Source organism: Galeopterus variegatus, unplaced genomic scaffold, assembly GCF_000696425.1.
Source record: "Galeopterus variegatus unplaced genomic scaffold, G_variegatus-3.0.2 Scaffold88, whole genome shotgun sequence".
Classification (NCBI taxonomy): Eukaryota; Metazoa; Chordata; class Mammalia; order Dermoptera; family Cynocephalidae; genus Galeopterus; species Galeopterus variegatus.
Genome location: NW_007726199.1, coordinates 990,869 through 1,014,534, shown reverse-complemented (window position 1 = coordinate 1,014,534; position 23,666 = coordinate 990,869). Strand labels below are relative to the sequence as shown.

Sequence of the window (23,666 nt, the reverse complement as noted above, 5' to 3'; positions counted from 1 at the left end):
AGGAATAACATCTATATATGTTCTCTATTTTCCAACTCTATGAAAATTAGATGTCACTGAATCCCTTTTGTTATTTGTTTAGGAAAACACTGAAGACCTAAAACAAATGAGACAGACTCTGTTTGATGCTGAAACGGTAGCCCTCGATGCCAAGAGAGAATCAGCCTTTCTTAGAAGTGAAAATCTGGAGCTGAAAGAGAAAATGGTAGGGAATTTTTGTAATATTTATAATAAAGCATTTGTAATGATCAATACGTTTTTGTGAACTTGGAATGTTTCCCTTAATAGAAAGAACTTGCACGTACATACAAGCAAATGGAAAATGATATACAGTTACATCAAAGCCAATTAGAGGCAAAAAAGAAAATGCAAGTTGATCTGGAGAAAGAATTACAGTCTGCTTTTAATGAAATAATGAAACTCACCTCCCTTATAGATGGCAAAGTTCCAAAAGGTATTTTATAATTTTAGACGTCTCTCTGAAAATCTTACTTCCTCTAGAAATGTACCTAAAGTATTTGACAACTATATTTTAATGATTAAAAATCTATTCTCTGATTTTTTAAAATAACTTAATATTGTTTTAATATCATTTGGTATCAGTATTTATAAAGATTGCCATGGGCTTCAAATCAGTAGTGTTAATTATTTTTTAAATAAACTGGACTTGATCATGAAAAAGATGATTCAAAGACTATCAAAAATTAGATTACCTGTTTGCCAACATTGGCTCTTTATTTAATTTACCAAAATTTCCTAGATTTGCTCTGTAATTTGGAATTGGAAAGAAAGGTTACTGATCTCCAGAAAGAACTGAATAAAGAAGTTGAAGAAAACAAAGCTTTGCAGAAAGAAGTTAATTTGCTCTCAAAATTGAAATCTTTACCACCTGAAGTAGAAATGATGAGGAAAGAGGTAAACACATTTTTAAGCAATTAACCCTTATTTTGAAATAAAAACCTTTGCAGTAGTGCCTTAAGTATTTTGATATAGCATATTTTAAAGTAGCAGGCAAGAGACACTGTAAGTCTTTGACTCAACTTGTTAGCAGTAGAAATATGTTTTATCTTCTAATTTGTTCTTATGCTACTGGGTGAAAAAAATATATTTTCAAAGTATATTTAAGGGCCGGCCCATGGCTCACTCGGGAGAGTGTGGTGCTGATAACACCAAAGCCATGGGTTCGGATCACTATATAGGGATGGCCAGTTCGCTCACTGGGTGAGCGTGGTCCTGACAACACCAAGCCAAGGGTTAACATCCCCTTACCGGTCATCTTTAAAAAAAAAAAAGTATATTTAATAGTATACTTAGTAACATACTCTATGTAGCAGTCCTTTCTAGTCCTCAGATGTTGCATTTAAACAGTTCTGTGGCTCACCCTTAGTCTTTACCTTTTTTTTTTTTTTTTTTTTTTTGTACTAGAAAAAAAAAAAGTATATTTAATAGTATACTTAGTAACATACTCTATGTAGCAGTCCTTTCTAGTCCTCAGATGTTGCATTTAAACAGTTCTGTGGCTCACCCTTAGTCTTTACCTTTTTTTTTTTTTTTTTTTTGGTACTAGTTCTATCACTATGTTGAACAAAAGAAAGTAATGAGGTGAAGGAGGAGGTATTGATAAAGTTTTAGAGTCCAGGATAAATCTTGTAGGTTGAGTAATTCTGTAAATCTATGGCCTGCCAGCCTTTCCTTTCTCTTTACCTTTCTAAAAGAAATAAAAATGGCAAGAATTTGAGTACTTTACATATGGCAAACATCATGCTAAAGAACTTTAGAAACATTTTATTTAGTCATCCTATAAACTCTTTAAAAGTAGGTTTCTTTAGCCCAAACAACTAGTTATCAAACCAGTAGCTGAGCCACACAGATCTGCCTCATAGACCCGTGAGTGTAACCACTATTTTTTATTACTTCTCTTTGCTCTGTCTCTCATATAGCACTCCTCTCTTTTTCTCATCTCTCTCTACCCTCTTCTTTCATAGTGATTAGACTATTTATCAAATGGATATGGATTATTTAAATTACTTAGTTATTTACATAATTTAAAGGATGCTTTTTTAATAAAAGTTTAAAGCAATTAAGCATTATTTAACTTATTCATGGATTAAGCATTTGGAAATCTAGCTGCATTTGACGGCTTTAGGAAAAAAAGTAAGTCAAATTCTGAGAAAAACCATAAAATGCCTGCCACATGATAAAATTAGAAAACACTTTAGAATTATAGATAAGGAAATAAAGACATCCTGATAGTGTTTCTACTGACTGTCCTTTTCCATGAAATCCTTGCTAGAAACCAGAGATTAGAAAACAGAACATTGAACGTAAGGTTAAACCTGCTAAGTTAAAGAAATGTGACGATAAGAATATTGCCTTTCCTCAGTCAAATCTCTGCTTAATTTTAAATGACGTTTTTTTTCAGGGAAAGATTTTTTCCCCGAAAATTGCTTCCGTGGATTATACATTGCACATCCCTAAATCTTATTTTTTTCCACAGATACATGATAAATCTGAAGAGCTCTATATAATAACATCAGAAAAAGACAAATTGTCTTCTGAAGTAGTTCACAAAGAGAGTAGAATTCAAGGTTTACTTGAAGAAATTAGGAAAACTAAAGATGACCTAGCAACTGCCCAATCGAGTTTTAAAAGCACTGATCAAGAATTCCAAGATTTCAAAACTCTTCATATGGAATGTGAGCAAAAGTATAAAATGGTCCTTGAAGATAATGAGAGAATGAATCAGGAAATAGGAAATCTCTCTATGGAAGCAGAAAAATTTGGTTTAAGCATGGATGCTTTGAAGACTGAGGTTGGTGCAACATGCTATCTAGAGAAATGATATTTAGTCTTCTGGGGTTTGTTTTATATATATATATAAACACACACACACACACACATATATGTATGCCATAGAATGCTCTGCTTTTACATAGTCACATTTAATTTTTCTTATTTTGAAGCTTTCTCAGAAGACCCAGGAACTTCAGCAGAAAACAACTGAGGGCCAAGAAATGTTAAATGAAATGGAACAACTGAAGGAACAATTAGAAAATAGAGATGCTAGGCTGCAAACTGTAGAAAGGGAGAAAACACTGATTACTGAGAGACTTCAGCAAGCCACAGAAGAAGTAAAAATCCTAACCCACGAAAAAGAAGACCTAAAACAACTCCAAGAGAGCCTGCAAAGTGAAAGGGATCAACTCAAAAATGATATTCAAGATACTGTAAACATGGTAAGGTTTTGATTGATTAACCTTTGAAAAATTGGAGCCTCTTTAAAAGCATTACAGGAGCCATCATTTATTATTTATGATCAAGTAGTAACTATAAAGTTATTTTAATTGTTTCACATTTTTTTTTAATTTTTATTTTATTTTATTTTGTCAGTATACAATGTGGTTGATTATTGTGGCTAATGGAAAGTGTTTTATATTTCTCTGACAAAGAACGTAGACACTCAAGAGCAATTACGAAACGCTCTTGAGTCTTTGAAACAACACCAAGAAATGGTTAATATGCTAAAAATGAGAATTTCTGAGGAAACTTCCAGGAATTTGCATGTAGAGGAACACATAGAAGAAACTGAAGGTGAATTTCAGCAAAAGGTAAAGGATGTTTATTTTCATATACTTTTACATAAGATTTTTCTTTAACCTCAAACACTTAAGTACTATCACCAAGAATAATTTTACAAGCTTAATCCTAATGTCTTTGAAAGAGCTTTGAATATAACTGTAAAAAGGAAAGGACAAAAAAAGTATCAGTTTGCATTTTGAAGAGCTGATATTTTCTGAAACCTGGTGCATTTTAAATATCTTCAAAAACCCCTCTGAATTCTAACAAAGTAAGAAAATTGACTTATTAAATATGGCTAAAATATTTTATGTCAACTCTTCTATACTAAAATTTCTTAGAGTTCACAATTCAATCCACTACAGAGGGGATTACCTATAATTTTATACAAGGGTTTATTTCTTAATCCAGAGTATTTACTACTAGAATTTTAAAACGTTCTTCGATAGGAGACTGGTGAAATCATCTTTCCTACATCCATACCTTGGAATAGTATACAGTCATATATACATATATATATGTATATATATTAAATTTTTGGTAGTCTATATGTACTGTAAAATTTAACATCTTAGCCATTTTTAAGTGTATAGTTCAGTAGTGTTAAGTTTATTCACATTGTTGTACCACCAATCTACAGAACTCTTAACTTTGCATTTCCCCCTCCCCCAGGTCCTAGAAACCACCATTCTTTCTGTCTGTATAAATTTGACTACTCTAGATACTTCATATAAGTGGAATCATGCAATATTTGTCTTTTTGTGATTGGCTTATTTCAGTTAGCATAATGTTTTCATGGTTTGTCCATGTTGTAGCATTGGTATATCTTTCCTTTTTGTGGTTGAATAATATTTCATCATATGTATATACCACATTTTGCTTATCAAAAATTCTTTTGTCGTGGACACCTGTGTTGCTTCTACATTTTGGCTATTGTGAATAATGCTGCTATGAACATTAGAGTTTATATCTCTTTGAGACCCTGCTTTCAATTCTTTTAGATACATATCCAGAAGTGAAATTGCTGGATCATACAGTAACTCTATTTTTAATTTTTTGAGGAAATATCATAATGTTTTTTATAGCAGCTGCACCATTTTACATTCCCACCAACAGTATACAGGAATTCTGATTTCTTCACATCCTTGCCAACACATTATTTTCTGGGATTTTTGTTTGTTTGTTTTGTTTTTTTGATAATAACTATCCTAATGGGTGTGAGGCAGTATCTCATTGTGGTTTTGATTTGCATTTTCCTGATGATTAGTGCTATTGAGCAACTTTTCATATGCTTGCTAGCCATTTGTGTATCTTTGCAGAAATGTCTGTTCAAGTCTTTTGCCCATTTTTAAATTAGGGTGTATGATTTTTGTTGTTGAGTTGTAGGAGTTCTTTATATATTCTGGATATTAACCCTTTATAATTTGCAAGTATTTTCTCCCACTTTCATAGGTTGTCTTTTTATTCTGTTGATTGTGTTTTTTTATACACAGAAGTTTTTAATTTTGATGTAGTCTGTGCTTTGGTGTCATATCCAAGAAATCATTGCCAAGACCCCTGTCATGAAGCTTTTCCACTATGTTTTTTTCTAAGAGTTTTATAGTTTTAGCTCTTACATTTGGTTTTTATTTAGTTTTTAGTTAATTTTTGTACATAGTATAAAGTAAGGTTCCAGCTTCAGTTTTTTGCATGTGGATATCCAGTTTTCCCATCACCATTTGTTGAAAAGACTGTCTTGGCATCCTTATTGAAGATCATTTGACTATGTATGCAAAGGTTTATTTCCAGGCCTTCTATTCTGTTCTAGTACCACACTGTTCTGATGACTATAGCTTTATAATAAATTTGAATCAGGAAGTTGATACCTCCAACTTTGTCTTTTCAAGATTTTTTTTTTTTTTTGGCTATTTGGGGTCCCTTCAGATTCCATATGAATTTTAGGATAGATTTTTCAGTTTCTGCAAAAAATATTGCTGGAAATTTGAAAAGGAGAGCATTAAATCTGTAGATTGCTTTGGGTAGTATTGACATTTATCAAAATTAAGTCTTCCAATCCATGAATATGGGATGTCTTTCCATTTGTGTCTTTAATTTCTTTCAGCAACATTTAAAATTTTCAGTGTACAATTTTTTGTTTGGATTATTCATTGTTAGTATGTAGAAATGCAACTGATTTTTGTAGTTATACATTTTCTAAAAAGTAGACATTATGTACAAACAGAAAAGTCTACAGGATACATTATTAAATAAAAACAAATATATGTTTTAAAATAATTCAAAAAGATTCAATTGATGTAAATAAATCTCTGTGTATATTTGTATACTACTACTCTATGAAATATGTTGCTTTTTTCCCAATTACCCTGGGGCACAGTCCTGCCTTGGAAAAGGAGTTTTCTTTATTTCTTCCTCCCTATGCTTCAGTTCTTCTCTCCTAGAAAAACATTTTCACTTGTTCTATATCTTGCATTCTCACCTTTTCTATAATTTGGATCAGCCATGGGCCAAAGGCACTTGACCTTGATTTGAAATTTATAACTTCCACTTTTATGATGGAAAGTTTTTTTGAGTAGATTTTTGAAAGTAAGATAAAACAATCAATAGCTGCCTCTAAACAAATCCAAAATGCAATTAGAGGACCCCTGAGAAAGGAGTAATAGAGGAGGAGGGAAGTAAAAGGAGTTATACTCATTAGAATCAGATAGATCTTGTGGTGTCAAGTTATGCTGGAATCATTCATTCATACTGATAAAAGGATCTAGCTGGGGATCTCTGAGGCCATACTGTTTATCTCAGGGGTCCTGAAATCTGGGATGGAAGGCTGAGATCAACTTGGTCTTATGGTATGTTCATGCTGGAATTGGCCATGTGAATAAAAGAGTGGGTCTAGGGATTCCCAGGGGTCCACTCTGTTCACCTGGGCACCAGAGGACTGTATTGGGAGGTCTATCATGAATCCCCTTGGAGTGCTTGTTTTCAGTTCTGCTTGTTGTGTCTCTTTCTGGAAATTCAGTTTCTTTAGTTTATCTCAATAGAAATTTTAAACTTTGTGATTAGTAAGCTTATTCCCATATAAAGGACAAAGTTTTTCCTTTTTAAAATAACTAGATCTATTAGATTTTACTTATAACTATGGTAGCTGAAATACTTTCTAGACAGAATTTAGATTTGAAATGTACCTTGGATATCATTACAGAAGACTTTGTCTCAATCTGCTTCGTATTTGCATATACTACTTTTTGGAGTAAAGGTAAGAGATTCTGAATTATAATGTCTAACAGACTACTCCCAAAAGACTGTATTCTCCACCTTAATTTCTCACGTAGTTAGATCTGCACTCATCATTGTCAGAAGTTCATACATATTGCCAACAATAAAAGGGTAGCTAAATAAACTATGGTTTATCCATATCTACTCTAGCGAATCAAGCAGCTACTAAAAGTTATGATTTGAAAATTACATAACAGCATAGGAAAATATATATGATCTAAGTGGAAAAGACAAGCTAAAAAAATCATACATATGTAACAATTATAATAGCTATGTTTAAAAAATCTTTTAATGGAAAAAACTGGAGGGAAATGTACTAAAATTCTAATACTGATTGTATAAAGTTGATGCATTGGGTGACTTTTTTTAATTTTCAATTTTTTTCCTAATGTGATTATAGATTATTATGAAAACTTTTTAAAACATGTGGCCAATATGGAGCTAAATGTGCTTACTGTGTTCTTGTAAGGTTATATAATAATACACTAGTTTTATACCAACAATTGTGATGTCAGTCTTTGTCTCCCTTTACCAATAGGTTCATATATTAGGTTAACTTTGGTTATGGCTTACTTATGGAAAAAAGAATTTATATAACATGCTTCTTAAATAGTATATAATATATATATATTAAGAAAAGATAAGCTATGCTATTATAAGTCTCTACCAAAATTACTTTGCCCTCTACATAAAAATAAAACTCCAGCCCTTTGTGAATAGGCCTGCCTCTGAAAATTATAAAGATTTGCTTGGTGTGGGGAATATGGAATGATTCCCAGCCTTTGAGGGAAAATAGGTAAAGTAATAGTTTTCAATGTTACTTGCTCCTTCTTTAGTAGTAAGAAAACAAAATACTACTAGTGTGAAACTTAGTAAATATTTATGGAAGATGTAGGAAGGAAAGGCAAATATCTTGCATTTATTACGTAATTGGTATGAAGTAAATGAACATACATAAAGTCAGCTCAACCTATCACACATGAAGGTAATTATAAATATTTATAGCTGTCCAGGTAATTCTTACAGTGAACAGGCGTAAGTGCACAAACTCTAAAGCCAGACCACTTGAGTTCAAAACCTGTCTATACTTCTCTCTGAGTGACCTTGGGCAGGTGACTTAACCTCTCTTGAGTTGTTTCTTCATCTGTCAAATGGGGATAATACCCACCTCACAAGGTTATAGTGAAGATTAAATGTGTTAAGATATGAAAGTAGTACCTGGTACATAATATAAGTGTTGGCTATTTTTATTATTGTTAAAGTTATTAACTACTTAAGAAATTCTTCTTTAATGTATTTATATTTTAGATGTCTGGCATAGATAAAAATCAGAATTTGGAAGCCATAAAAACCCAAAACCTGATTGCAGATGTTATGGAGGATGAGGTAATTGAGCAACAGAGGAAGATAATTTCTTTAACACAAGAGAAAAATGAACTCCAACAAATGTTAGAGAGTATTATAGCAGAAAAGGAACAATTGAAGACTGACCTGAAGGAAAATATTGAAATGGTAGGATTTAGCACTGCCAATACGTGGCATTACATTTTTGTCTTTGTTTTAGATTTTTATCAACTTTGTTGAGGTACAATTTACATGCAATAAAAGTATCTGATGGAAGTGTACACTCTGATAACTGTTGACATATCTCGACCTGTGTACTCTCTACCAGAGTCATGATGGAATACATTTCCATCACCCCCAAAATTCCCTTATGTCCTTATAAGCTGATCCTCATCTTCCTCTCTGCCCCAAATTATCTCTTTCCTGATGTGTGCTTTTTACCTTAGATCGTTCTGTCTCTTCTAGAACTACATACAAGTAGAATCACAGAGTACATAGTTTTGTGTATCTGACTTCTTTCTATATTCCTTTTTATTGCCAAGTAGTATTCCATTATACGAATATGCCACAGTTTTTTTTAATCCCTTCTCCTGTAAATGAAAATTTGGGATATTTCCAGTACACTCACGCGTCACTTGGCAATGGGGATACATTTTGGAGAAATCATTAGGCAATTTTGTCATTGTGCAAAAATGTATTATGAAAGGGATCAGCAATGTATTGTTCTATTATCTATACTAGCCAGTAGGTGCATGAGTGTGGGCCCTCTAATTATGTTACTAAATCTCTCTGTGCACCACTTTCTTCATGTGTTAAATGGAGATTAAACTAATACCACCCCCCACAAAGTTATGAAAATTAAATTACAGGTACGGATTGTGCTTGGCACTCAGCAGGCACTCAGTGAGTATTAGTTAACTGTTATTAGCCATGATTTTGCTATGGTGCTGGTTGGAAGCTATTTGAAAATGCAAGAATTCTAAAGCTGACAACAACCCATTCACCAGGGTAAGACCTGATGTATCAAATGCTTGGCTTTCTATCTTACCTTTGGGAGGGTCACCCCAGGGGTAACCTCTCCTCAACATATTTTGCAGTAGGTTTGTTTACACCAACATCACCACAAACTCATGAGTAATGTAATACACTGTAACCTTAAGATGGCTATGTCACTAGGTGATAGCAGTTTTTCAGTTCTGTTAAAATCTTATGGGACCACCATTGTGCATGCAGTTTGTTATTGACTGAAACGTTGTTATGCGGTGCATGACTGTATCTGGCTATTTTGAGTAAAACTGCTGTAAATGTTCTTGTACAATTCTTTATTTACATACGTTGTTTATTTCTCTAAGGAGAATACCTAAATAAAATTGCTAGGTCATAGGGAGGTTTATGTTTAACTTTGCAAGGCTGATTTCCAAAGTAGTTGTATCATTTTACATTCCCATCAGCAAATTCAGAGACTTCTGGCAGCTCCACATCCTCCCTCACCAACACTTTCTATTTAATAGTGATTTTAATTTTACTCATTCTAGTGGATGTGTACCTTGTTGTTTTAATTTGCCTATCTTTTTCTGTAATTTATATCTTTTTCTGTAATTTATCTGTTCTCTCAGTGATGTGTTGTTGATTTTCAGTGTACAGGTCATTTTATGTATTTTGTTAAATTTGTTTCTAAATGTTTCTCTTTTGTTTATGCTGTTGGATTTTTTAATTTCATTTTTAATTGTTATTGGTGTTTGCCAATATTTTCATACCTACTTTAGTTTTCATATCTATGGTTAAGGGCAATATAATGAAATTAATATTTTGAGAAGTTCACTATGAATCACAGTAGAACCTGGCCTTTTGTGGTGTTTTAATTTTCCTTGTTTCTTTGGATTGTCTGCTTAGTCAAAACTGAATATAAGTAAACATACAAATAAAAATTATATTCTCTTCTCATTCTTGGCTTATTATATTTTCGTGGTCTTTAAATATGAGAATGTCACTGTGTGAACTTAATAACCAGTCATGCTAGCAAAGTGTGGCTGCGATTTTGAGCTCGCTGGTGATCAGTGCTCAAAACCAAAGCCATTCCAGCATATGAGAAATCCATAATTTTAGTCTCATTATCAGTGAATGAAATCTTAGAAACAGTCTTTTCTGGCTTAGGGGCAGAAATGTGCTAAGCTTTCATGATAGAATGCTAAATCCAATTCTGATTCTCATTGATAGGAATGTAAATTGAGCAATTAAGGAAAACCAGCATTAAAAACAGATTTCTGGCATCCATATGATTAAATTAAGGACTCTCTTTTTAAATTAGTCTTTTTCTATATAGTTTGCCGTAGTTTTTTAATTTGCAAGCTGAGGTAAACGCTGACCTTTAGTTTATTTTATAAATGTGAGCTAATATTATTTATTTTAACTCAACTCAATTTTTATTTTTTTTTACATTCTAGACCATTGAAAACCAGGAAGAATTAAGAATTCTTCGAGATGAACTTAAAAAGCAGCAAGAGATAGTCATACAAGAAAAGAACCATATAGTAAAGAAAGATGAAGAGCTTTCTAGGACCTGTGAGAAACTGGCAGAAGTTGAAGAAAAGCTGAAGGAAAAGGTTAAGCTTATCTATTTGGCCATTTTTCCTGACCAACCTTTTTTTTAGTAAAAAATTTGGCTTCATGTAGACCTAAATTCAGAAATAGCGCATACCTCCCAAATGAACAGATCTTAATGGTAATATTTTAGACAGTTCAACTCATACTAAGATCTTAACTAACATTCCTTGTAAGGATTGTATTATTCTAAAGTCTTTAGGTAAGAAATGGCCTTGTATCACCTAAACTAATCATATGACAGATTCATTCATCAAATATTTATTGAGTATTACCATGGACCAGGCACTGTTCTGGCCGCATGAGATACCTTAGTCAACAAAACAAAAGAGATATATTAGTCATTCTCTAAAATGTAAGGTTTATCACTATCACCATCTCTCAGATGTTTGCAGTTTCCTGAATCATTTCTTTTATAGAAATAAGATACTGCTGTAATATTTTTGTAAGTGTTAAGACTTCTGTGACAACTGTACTACCCAAATGATTCTAAAGTGCACCCACAGAGATCTCTCTGTATAAGCTAAAGGCAGGGTGTCTCATGCTTTATAGATAATATATTGTGGTTTCTATTGTTCACCTTTGGAGTGTTTTTTTCCTAATATGTGTTTTCATTTTATTCTGATCCCTTTCACTATCCTACCTAATAGAATTTACTAAAACCTTATATCTATTTCATACTCCTTCTAAAGAAGTGAAATCAACCTGTGAAAGTTAATGTCTTAGTGTTTGTTTCAGCCACCCCTTAAGTATCTTATTGGAAATGAAAATAAATTATCCAAAAAGTTTTTAAGAGGATAAGGAATTACAGTTCTTTCGTAGCTGTGTTTGTATATTTAATTAGTCCGATTATTTTTTGTGCTTTTTCTGATTTTCACCTTACCTCCTGACCAACCTATATCAGTTACCTAGAGCTGCCATATCAAATTACCAGAAACTTGGTGGCTTACAACAAAAAAAATTTACTTTGTCACAATTCTAGATCCTAGAAGTCCAAAATCGAAGTGTCATCAGTACCATGTTCTAGGGAAGGTATCCTTTCTAGGGCTTTAGGGAAGAATCCTTCCCTCCTCCTTCCTAGCTTCTGGTATCTTCCAGCTGCCCTTGGCCTTCCTTGGCTTAACTGCATCACTCAGGTCTCTGCTTCTGTCTTCATATGACCTTCTCCTCTGTGTCACTCTTTATCTTTTTCTTATGAATACACTCTTATTGGATTGAGGGCCCACCTTAATCCAGTAGGCTCTCTTCTCAATCCTTACCTAATTACTCTGCAAAGACCCTATTTCCAAATAAATTCACATTTTAAGGTTCTGGATAGACATGAATTTTAGGTGGATTACTATTTAACATGCTACAGATGCTATGCCTGTAAGGTTAGTTTACTCTTACTGCTTCTTGTTTATTTATATTGGGATAGTAGGCAAGGCTGTGTTAATGATTTTACATAAGAATTTTGAGAGAATATATGCAAAATGGTAATTATAAAAATTGTACATCTTAGAGCCAGCAAATCCAAGAAAAACAGCAACAATTTTTTAGTGTACAAGAAGAGATGAATGAAATGCAGGAAAAGATGAATGAAATGGAGAATTTAACAAATGAATTAAAGAACCACCAATTAACATTGGAATGTATGGAAACAGAGAGGCTTGAGTTGGCTCAGAAACTTCATGAAAATTATGAGGAAATGAAATCTATAACAAAAGAAAGAAATGATCTAAAGGAATTACAGGAATCATTTGAAATAGAGAGAGACCAACTTAAAGGATATATAAGAGAAATTGAAGCTACAGTAAGTTATACTCTTTTCCTTCACATGTTAAATGTTTCTTTAAAAACTGGAAAGGGGGAGGCAATGTTGGGATAATGTTATAACTTTTAAATTTCACATGTTAATTAAGGGCCTACAAACAAAAGAAGAACTGAAAATTGCTAGTATGCATTTAAAAGAACACCAAAAAACAATTGATGAACTAAGAAAAAGTGTTTCTGAAAAGACAGCTCAAATAATAAATATTCAAAAGCACTTAGAAAAATCCAGTACCAAATTACAAGAAGAGGTATGTCTTTTCTTCCATCCATCCGTTGTCATCTCATCCTTCCTTTCTCCTTTGAAGGAAAGATTAAGCAATACGTATAGCTAAGTTATGGTTCATTCATTTATTGGGTAAGTATTTCTTTAACATCTAATGTGGCAGGCACAGTCCTGGATTATAGAAATACAGTGAGAACAAGGTAGACAAATTTCCTAAAATCCCTATAACCCATTTATAATGGAAGGAAGGAGGTAGCTGATAAATTAGTAACCAAATGAACAAGATAATGTCAGATAGTGGTAGATACTGTGGAGAAAATGAAACATTGAGATAATTGGACCGGTCTGTGTTAAAAACCTACAGTGTACCAGGAATTAAGGCTGCGGATATGAAGAAAACATTGTTCTTTCCCCACGATATAGGCATATGAAAAAAATCCCTCATTTCTAGCATGATAAATATAGAAATATGATATGCAAAATTACATGATACCACCAGCAGTTATAGAAAGAGGAATTAATCTGTACACAAAAAAATTGAAAAGTAGCATTGTTGCCCATCTGAAAATGGGAACTGTGTATTTATTGGGATATAGTCTATTTGACTATGATTTTTTTTCTTGGTATTTAGAGACTAATAGAGAAATAAGTAGTGTTCAACTGACTGAATTAATAGTTCATTGGTTAAGTGTAAGGATTGGTTCACTTTGGATCTAAGCTGGAAAGCAAAACTATGACAGAATATTTTTACTGGCAGAAAAGTCATGAATAGCTTTAGTGGAAATCAAGGGAAAGTGGTATAAATAGGAGTTGCAGTCCAAGGTAGGCTCTAAGGTTCAAGATCACTTTCATTGATGTGGAAAGTATCCTGATCCTTTCCCTTTTAAAAATTATGGTAATAATCTCCAGATAATAACCTTGGCATTTTATGAATATCATAAGATCCCAGTACTTCATGAGGAACAGGAGCTACCTCCTAATATGAAAGAAGTCAGTGAGACCCAAGAAACAGTGAATGAACCAGAATTATTGAAAGAACAGTCCAAAACCAAGGATTCAGCAATGTCAGCAAGGATGGACATAGAAAGACTCCAGCTGACTGAGAAACTTCAAGAATGTCATGAAGAAATAAAATCTCTAACTAAGGAAAGAGACCACCTTAAAATGATAAAAGAAGCACTTCAAGTTGAATATGACCAGCTGAAAGAAGACATTATAGAAACTTTGGCTAAAGTAAGTTTCATCTTTTCTTCCCATTTAATAAGTATTTTATAAGAATCAAGTTTTTGGAAAGGGGGCATTTGTGTTATAGTTATTATGTTTCTATCGATTTTCTTTAAATGTCTCTTAATCACGAAGAGATTGGAAACAGAGCAATTAAAAATTGCTCATGAATACTAAGGAACTATTGAAACCAAAAGAAAATGTTTCAGAAAAGACAACCATTTTCTTAAATGTTAAAAAATGATTTAGTAACAGCAGCACTAAATTACAGGAAAGGATAAAGCCAAAAGTGAATTCGTTTCTTCTTTAAACCTGTTCCTCCAGTGTCCCGTAAGGCACTGTCGTCTTCCTCGTTGCTTCAGTTGGAAATCTGGCAATCATCCCAGCTAGAGATCTGCTCATTTTATAATCCAATCACTGAATCTTGTTAATTTTTGTGTGTGTATGTATTAAAATCTTCCCACTTTTCTCTCCACACTCTCACCCACCAAATCGTAGCCGCCATCATTTCTTTCCCTGACATTCTGCAATAGCCTCCTAACTGGGTTTCCCATGTTGTTCTTACACTTCTCTACTTCATTCCCCATTCTGAGCCTAAGTAATCTTTTCTTCTTAAATTCCTTTAATATTTTATTGTTACTTTTGAGATAAAAACCAGAATCCTCCACATGGCCTGTGAGGCTCTGGATCCCAGAACTTGCTGGTCTCTAGCCTTATTTCAGCTCACTCTTCCTTCTGCTCATTGTGCTGTAGCAACACTCATCTATTGCTCTTCCTCATCTCATGGCTTTCAGGTGCTCTGGTCTCTCTAACTACAGTACTTCCATATTCCTTTTCGCCTAACTAACGCTCTCATCCTTTAGATCCGAACCAAAGCTTTCTATCCCCTAGGAAACACTTCCTAATTACTCACAACAGATTAGGTTTGATACTCATGCCTTGGGAGAACCCAGCAGCTCTATTTGGTAACACTTGACATAATATCTGTCTTTCCCCCTAAAGTGTAAGTCTCAAAAAGGCAGAAATCACGTAAGTCTCATTTACCATTTTATTGCCAACCTCTAACAGGATGCTGACAACACAATCAGCCCTCAGTAAAAAAGTATTAAATGTCTGAATAATGGAAGAGTGGAAGAGTGGAAAGATTGTTCTGTGAATGAGCTATTAAATCCTGCCTTAATTGTTTTAGAAAGTATTCTGATATTTTTTCCCCTAAAATAAAATATCTCTGGATATCAACTGTATTGTTTTATGACTCTGTGAAGATCCAAGAGGCTCAAGACAAACAAGAACCGTCCTTCAATATGAAAGAAAATGACAAGATTACTAAAATGACGAGTGAGATGGAGCAATTGAAGGAAAAATCCAAAGCTAAAGATTCAGCACTGCTAAGAATAGAACTGGAAAAGCTCGAGTTGACTGAGAGACTTCAAGAAAGTCATAATGAAAAGAAATCTATAGCTACAGGGAGAGAGGACCTACAGAGGCTGCAAGTTCTTCAATCTGAAAGTGACCAACTCAAAGAAAACATAAGAGAAATCATAGCTAAAGTAGGTTTCATCTTTTCACCATATATATTTTTCAAATATTTTGTAAGCAAATATTTTCATAAGAACTAAACCTTTGGAAAAAGGAATTAGCTATAGTGTAATGTTTATAATGTTTCTATAAATTTCTTCTAATTTCCTCTAATAATAAAGCACCTGGAAACCAAAGAGGAACTTAAAGTTGCTTGTTGTTGCCTGAAAGAACAAGAGAAAACTATTGATGAGCTGAGAGTGAATCTTTCAGAGAGGGAAACTGAAATATCAAGCATTCAAAAGGAATTAGAAACAACCAGTGATAAGTTACAGAAAAAGGTAAATTGGGGGGTGAAGGAAGAGTATGGGAGGAAACCTGGCAGAGGAAGCTAACTGGATTATAGACTACTGTTTATGCACTAAATTGTCTTGGAAAACAACCTGGGGTTTTTTTCCCCCTTAAAATAAATAAATCATATATTTGTGTACATATATTTTTGGCTGTAAACTTATTTTATTATATTTTTAAGATCCAAGAGCTTTATGAGAAACAAGAACAACTTGTTGGTATAAAAGAAATTAGTGAAACTCAGGAAAAAATGAGCGAACTGGAACAACTCAAGATGTATCTCAAAGCCAAAGATTCAACACTACAAAATTTAGAAAGTGAAAGTTTCAAGTTGAGTAAGAGACTTCAAGAAAGTCAAGAAGAAGTAAAAATTATAACTAAAGAAAGAGATGAACTGAAAAGGGTGCAGGAGGCCCTTCAAATGGAGAGAGACCAATTGAAAGAAAACATTGAGGAAATTGTAGCTAAAGTAAGTTTCCCTCTTCTAATGTTTCTTGGATACAGATATAGTGTTAAGGTGTTAGTGATGATATTCATTATTAAGTTTTATTAATTTGCCTCTAATCATGAAGAGACTTGAAACAGAAGAGGAACTCAAAACTGCTTATAATCATCTGAGTGAGTACGAAGAAGCTATTAGTAGAAGGAATATTTCAGAGAAGACAGATCAAGTAGCAAATAGTTACTGGGATTTAGGAAATTCGGATGTTGAATTACAGGAAAAATAGGTCTTGCTTTGATAAGATGGAAATCAACATCTGATTATTGTGTTTCTCATATTTCTTATGAAAGAAAACAGTTCATACATTAGACTAAAATGTAGAGATGACTGCCTTAATTTAAGAAAGAGTATTACTTTTGCTAAAAATCTCTGCCTATGCTTTAACTTATTTTATGATTTTCTTAGCTCCAAGAACTTCAGGAAAAAGAATATCCACTTCTTAAGATGAAAGCTGTCAGTGAGACTCAGGAAAAAATGTGTGAAATGGAACACTTGAAGGAGCAATTTGAGGCCCAGAAGTCAACTCTGAAAAATATAGAAATGGACAATGTAAGGTTGACTCAGAGACTCCATGAAAACCTTGAAGAAATGAAATCTGTAACAAAAGAAAGAGATGACCTTAGGAGCATGGAGGAGACTCTCAAAGAAGAGAGAGACCAGCTCAAGGAAAACTTGAGAGAAACTGTAATTATGGTGAATTACCATCTTTCACCCCACTAGTAACTAAGACCTTGTGTCCTAAAACATCATGGGCCATAGGGTTGGTGGGAGTATAAAATCGGTCCAAAATTGGTCCTGGGAGAAGATTGAAGGGGAAGATTTGGTGATAACTTTCAAATCTTTCAATAGTTTTATTCATTGGCCCAAAACATCCAGTTGTAGCTATGTATCCTGCACACGTTTGCACAACTTTGCAAAGATATTTATAGGATATTTGAGCAAGTTGCAATAATGAAATAAAGCAAACAAAAAAGGGGGGGGAGATTCTAACCATCCATCGATAGGGACTGGTTAAATAAATGCAGCACATTTCGATCATGGAATATTGTGCCACAGATAAAGAATATGGTAGAGATATAGTGCTGATATAGAAGTGCTAGGGAAAAGGGAAAGTTGCAGAGTAGTATATCTTACCCTAAACCTTTCAATACTGTTTGAATTGTATTGCTCTCTTTATTATTTTTTTAAGGTATTATTTTTCTTTCTCTAATAATAAAGGAACTGGAAAAACAAAAGGAACTAAAAATTGCTCACATGCATCTGAAAGAGCACCAAGAAACTATTGATAAACTCAGAGAGATGGTTTCAGAGAAAACAAATGAAATGTCAGATATGCAAGTGGACTTAGAAAACTCAAATGCTGCCTTAAAAGCAAAGGTATTTTTTTCTTAAGTTATCATCTGAGTAACTGAGAGTTTGAATTAGGTCTTTTTTGTAATCAAACAGGATATGAATTAACCTCAAATTGAAGAAAAGTAAAGATTTGCCTATGCAATTTTGAAACTATTATTTAGCTTTTAATCTATATCTATCAACATCCTAACTTACTATATAATTATCTCAAGATCCAAGAACTTCAGGAGAAAGAACATCAACTTCTTAAAGTAAAAAATGATCTCAGGGAAGCTATGCATCAAACAGAACAATTGAAGAAGCAATTAGAGTCCCAGAATTCAACTCTGGAAAGTAAAGAAATGGAGAAATTAAGGTTGACTCAGAAACTTCATGAAAACCTTGAAGAAATAAGATTTGTTACTAAGGAAAATGATGGCCTAAGAAGAATAGAGGAAACTCTCAAAACGGAGCGAGACCAACTTAGGGAAAGTCTTAGAGAAACAGAAGCTAAAGTAAGTTACACTCATTCCTCTCCCTAGCAAGTAAATGTGTTGCTTTCTCACAGCAGTGAACCCTTCTTTAAAAGGAATCGTATTGTTGGCAAAAGGGAAATGATAAAACCTTTTGAGTGAATAATTTGGCAGTGTTCTTTAAAAATTTTTAATTCTATAACTAGCATTTTCTTTATGGACTTTATCCTACATATATACTGACTCAGTTGTTAAAATAAATACACATGCATACCCCACAAGGTTGTTCGTTGCTGTAGTTTGTAATGAAAAATAGGAAACACTCCAAATGTTCCTTAGAAGGAAACTGGGTAAATATGAGCAGTATGTCAAAATACTGTGCAACACTTAAAAAAGAAAGAGATTTGAATGTCCTATTTGGAAGCTCAAGATAACTCTCAGGGAAAAACAAGCTGTAGAATGGTATGTGTATACAAGTTCGTTTGCCTCCGGAAAGTGCGTTTGCCTCTGGAGCAGAGTGTGGGGAGATGAGAAAAGGGGAAAGCCTATAACTTTCTAACAACAAAGATACAGAGTAAGAAGTAAAAGTGTTATTATTTTTAATAAGAAAATATATCACTCTATTAAAAAATACTAATTAACATTAAGATATGTTGCTGTTCTTAAAATTTTTCTAATCATAAAGGATCTGAAAAAACAAGAGGAACTAAGTATTGCTCACATGCATCTGAAAGAGCACCAGGAAACTATTGATAAACTCAAAGAGATTGTTTCTGAGAAGACAAATAAAATATCAAATATGCAAATAGATTTAGAAAATTCAAATGCTAAATTACAAGAAAAGGTATTTTTTTGGGGGGGGGGGCTTATTTGATTGGATATCTGATTTATTGTGTCTAAAATTGGGGGGATCTAAAATGTTTCAGCCACATTGGAAAACAGCTTGGCAGTATTTACTAATGCCAAACATAGCCTGCCTTAAGGCCCAGCATTTCCACTACTTGGGGTTATATCTAATAGAAAAGATTGCATACTTCCACAAAAAGACATGTACTAGAATGTTCATAACTGCTTTTATTCAGAACAGTGAAAAACTAAAAACAATTCAAATACCCATCAGCAGGAGTATGGATAAATACATTGTGATATATAAGTTCAAAAGCAGGCAAAACTGTTCTAGGATAATAAAGGTCAGAATACTGGTTTACCTCTAGGAAGGGGCACATAGGAACCTTATGGAGTGCTAGAAATGTTCTCTGTTTTAATCTGGGTTGTAGTTAGGTAGATGTACACGTATGTCAAGAATAATTAAGCCGTACACTATGATCAGTGCCCTTTATGTACATTATCACTCAAAAAAAATAAAATTCTTTGTGGAATTATGCAGGATATTTATAAGGGTAACATGGGAAGACTGTTGTCTTAATCAATTTAGAAACTATTGTTTATCCATTCCTAAAAAACCATCTGTATTCTAACATTTTATGATTATCTTATTTTATGATTATCTTAAGATTCAAGAACTTAAGGCAAATGAGCTTCAACTTTTTAAGTTAAAAGAAGATGTCAGTGAGACACAGAAAAAAATGTCTGAAATTGAGCGACTGAAGAAACAATTGAAGGACCAAAGTTTAACTCTGGATGACAGAGAAATGGAGAACTTAAATTTGGCTCAGAAACTTCATGAGAGCATTGAAGAAATGAAATCTGTAATGAAAGAAAGAGATAATCTCAGGAAAATAGAGGAGACTCTCAAACTGGAGAGAGACCAACTCAAGGAAAACCTGCAGGAAACCATAGCTAGAGTGAGTTGTGCTCTCTCTTCCTATCCAGTAAACATGCTATTTTTAATACATAAAGCTCCCTTCTTTGAAAATCTATACTTGTGGTGAGAAGGTAAATGTTATAACCTTTTAGCAATACTATTTAACAGGATCTTTTAAAAAATGCATTAGCATATATATTTGGTACAGCAATTCCACTTCTAGGAATTTCGCTTCCTAGCATATTCACACATGGAAAAAAATACAATTTTCACTGCAGCATTGTTTGTGGTGACCAAAGTCTAGAAGCAATCCAAGTGTTCACCAATGAGGCACTGGCTAAGTGGGGTTCTTCTGTATAATGGAATACTAAGCGTAAGAATGGGGCACTCTTTATGTGAAATTAATTTAGAAATGTCCAACTGGTATCAAAGGAAAAAAGCTAGTGGCAGAATTCATTGGGGATCAGGACTAAGATGGGAGAGTCTAGGGATAGGAGCTTTTCCTCCATATCCATCTGTACTATTCTACTTTGGGGAATAGTGTAGTGGTTATTTTTCACAGTGAACATGCATTTTTTAAAAATATTTTGTTTAATTATTTGTTAAAAGTAAAGTACCTTTATATCATTTTATTTCTCTATTTCTTCTAATAACAAAGGATCTGAAAACACAACAGGAACTAGAAATTGCTTGTATGCATTTGAAAGAGCACAAAGAAACTATTAATAAATTCAGAGAAAAAGTTTCAGAAAAGGCAACTCAAATTTCAAATATTCAAAAGGATTTAGATAAATCAAAAGATGAATTACAGAAAAAGGTATGTGTTGTCTTATTCTTCTTTTGGAAGTAACTATGTACAAAATTATTTTTTGACTGAGAAAAGATATAGATTTAGATATGTAGATATAGATATATAGATATATACACATAACAAGTAAGCACAATTTTCCTTCCTTGAAGGAATTCTGTGTGCATTCTAACCTGTTTTATAATTATCTCAAGATGCGAGAGCTTCAGAAAAAAGAGCTTCAACTTCTTAAAGTGAAAGAAGATATCAATAAAACTCGTAAAAACTTGAATGAAATGCAACAGTTGAAGAAGGAATTTGAGGCCCAAAATTTATCTGTACAAAGTTTGGAAATGGATAACTTGCACTTGACTAAGAAACTTTATGGAAGCCTTGAAGAAATAAGAATTGTAGCTAAGGAAAGAGATGAGCTAAGAAGGATTAAAGAGTCTCTCAAAATGGAAAGAGACCAATTCAGAGAAACCTTAAGAGAAATGATAGCTAGAGTGAGTTCAGAATCTTCCCCTGTCTAGTAACTATTAATAAGAATTAAGCTTTTTTGAAAAGGTAATAATGTGGGGGGTTTTTTGGAAATTTCTATGAATAGTGAAGGGTAGTGGGGGAAATGTTACTATTATCACACAAATAAGAAACGCAATTTTATTTTTGTTTTGTTTTGTTTTTTAAGTGATTTTTATTTTCTCTATTTTTTTTTATTTTACTTCTCAATATACATTGTAGTTGAATTTCATGCCCCTTTACCCGTTCCTCTCCACCACCTCCCCTTTGTCCCCCCACCCCCCCACACACATCATGTCTGTTCACTTAAATAGTTCAAGGAATTTTTGTGGTTATTCTGTCTTCTTCTCCCCCACCCACCCTTTATTTGTTTGTGTGTTTATTTATTTTTAGCTCCCACAAATAAGTGAGAACATGTGATATTTCTCTTTCTGTGCCTGACTTGTTTCACTTAATAGAATTTTCTCAAAGTCCATCCATGTTGTTGCGATTGGTAGTATTTTGTTCTTTTTTATACCAGAGAAATATTCCATTGTGTAGATATACCAGTTTCCTTATCCACTCATCTGATGATGGATATGTGGGCTGGTTCCAGCTCTTGGCTATTGTAAATAGAGCTGCAATAAACACTGGAGAACAGGTATCCCTTTGGCATGATGATTTCCATTCCTCTGGGTATATTCCCAACAGTGGAATCGCTGGGTTATATGGTAGATCTGTCTGTAATTGTTTGAGTAACCTCCATACCATTTTCCATAAAGGCTGCGCCATTTTGCAGCCCCACCAACAGTGAATGAAAGTTCCTTTTTCTCTGCAACCTCTCCAGCACTTATCATTTTCAGTCTTTGGGATGTTAACCATCCTAACTGGAATGAAGTGGTATCTCAAAGTGGTCTTGATTTGCATTTCCTGGATGCTGAGTGATATTGAGCATTTTCTCATGTGTCTGTTGGCCATTCATATATCTTCCTTTGAGAAATGCCTATTCAGCTCCTTTGCCCATTTTTTAATTGGGTTTTTTTTTGCTGTAAAGTTGTTTGAGTTCCTTATATATTCTGGATATTAATCCTTTGTCAGATGTATATTTTGCAAATATTTTCTCCCACTCTGTTGGTTTTGTTTTTACTCTGTTGATTGTTTCTTTTGCTGTGCATAAGCTTTTTAGTTTGATATAATTCCATTTGTTTATTTTTCCTTTAGTTGCCTGTGCTTTTGGGGTCCTATTCATGAAGTCTGTATTCAGTCCTACTTCCTGGAGTGTTTCCCCTATGTTTTCTTTAAGGAGTTTTGTTGTTTCAGGATGTATATTTAATTCTTTAATCCATTTTGAGTTGCTTTTGGTATATGGTGAAAGGTACAGGTCTAGTTTCATTCTCCTACATGCGAGTATCCAGTTTTCCCAGCACCATTTGTTGAAAAGGCAGTCTCTTCCCCAGTATGTAGATTTGCTGCCTTTGTCAAAGATCAGATGGCTGTAGACATATGGATTGATTTCTGGGTTCTCTATTCTATTTCATGGATCCATGTGTCTGTTTTTATGCCAGTACCATGCTGTTTTGGTTATTATAGCTTTGTAATATAGTTTAAAGTCAAGTAGTCTTATGCCTCAAGCTTTATTTTTTTTTTTTGCTCAGGATTGCTTTGGCTATGCGTGGTCTTTTGTTGTTCCATATAAATGTCTGGATAGCTTTTTCCGTCTCAGAAAAATGTCATTGGAATTTTGATGGGGATTGCATTGAATCTGTAGATCACTTTGGATAATATGGATATTTTCACAATGTTAATTCTTCCAATTCAAGAGCATGGGATATCTTTCCATCTTCTTGTGTCCTCTTTAATTTCTCTCAACAGTAGTTTGTAGTTTTCTTCACAGAGATTTTTCACATCCTTGGTCAGCTTTATTCCTAAGTATTTTATTTTTTTGGTGGCTATTGTAAATGGGCTAGCTTTCTTGATTTCTTTTTCTGCATGTTCACCATTGGAGTATAGAAATGCTACTGATTTTTGTGTTTTGATTTTGTGTCCTACAACTTTGCTGAAATCATTTATCAACTCTAGGAGTTTTTTTTATAGAGGCTTTAGGCTGTTCAAGTTATCTGCAAAAAGGGACAACTTGACTTCATCCTTTCCAATCTGGATGTCCTTTATTTCCTTCTCTCTCTGATTGCTCTGGCTAGTACTTCCAACAATATGTTGAATACGAGTGGTGAGAGAGGGCATCCCTGTCTAATTCCTGTTTTAGGATGATATTGGCAGTGGGCTTATCATATATGGCTTTAATTATGTTGAGATACTTTCCATCTATGCCTAACTTGTAGAGAGTCTTTATCACGAAAGCATGTTGAATTTTGTCAAATGCTTTTTCAGCA

At 33.5% G+C, this 23,666-nt stretch overlaps 1 protein-coding gene across 2 annotated transcripts in view; it reads left to right on the top strand.

The window, feature by feature from the left end:
* CENPE (centromere protein E, 312kDa) overlaps positions 1–23,666 on the top strand; it is a 78,838-nt gene that overhangs the window by 28,380 nt on the left and 26,792 nt on the right. Inside the window, exons 19-38 of one of the 2 annotated variants that reach the window (XM_008580925.1) lie at positions 83–205; positions 289–454; positions 761–915; positions 2,498–2,812; positions 2,964–3,236; positions 3,450–3,608; positions 8,155–8,358; positions 10,635–10,793; positions 12,293–12,583; positions 12,693–12,851; positions 13,769–14,059; positions 15,316–15,600; positions 15,751–15,909; positions 16,101–16,388; positions 16,827–17,114; positions 17,640–17,798; positions 18,912–19,070; positions 19,741–20,031; positions 20,650–20,808; positions 20,994–21,284. In XM_008580925.1, coding sequence (XP_008579147.1) covers positions 83–205; positions 289–454; positions 761–915; positions 2,498–2,812; positions 2,964–3,236; positions 3,450–3,608; positions 8,155–8,358; positions 10,635–10,793; positions 12,293–12,583; positions 12,693–12,851; positions 13,769–14,059; positions 15,316–15,600; positions 15,751–15,909; positions 16,101–16,388; positions 16,827–17,114; positions 17,640–17,798; positions 18,912–19,070; positions 19,741–20,031; positions 20,650–20,808; positions 20,994–21,284 — 4,374 coding nt within the window. The remainder of the gene's footprint in view (positions 1–82; positions 206–288; positions 455–760; positions 916–2,497; positions 2,813–2,963; positions 3,237–3,449; positions 3,609–8,154; positions 8,359–10,634; positions 10,794–12,292; positions 12,584–12,692; positions 12,852–13,768; positions 14,060–15,315; positions 15,601–15,750; positions 15,910–16,100; positions 16,389–16,826; positions 17,115–17,639; positions 17,799–18,911; positions 19,071–19,740; positions 20,032–20,649; positions 20,809–20,993; positions 21,285–23,666) is intronic. The other variant, XM_008580932.1, reaches the window with a different exon arrangement.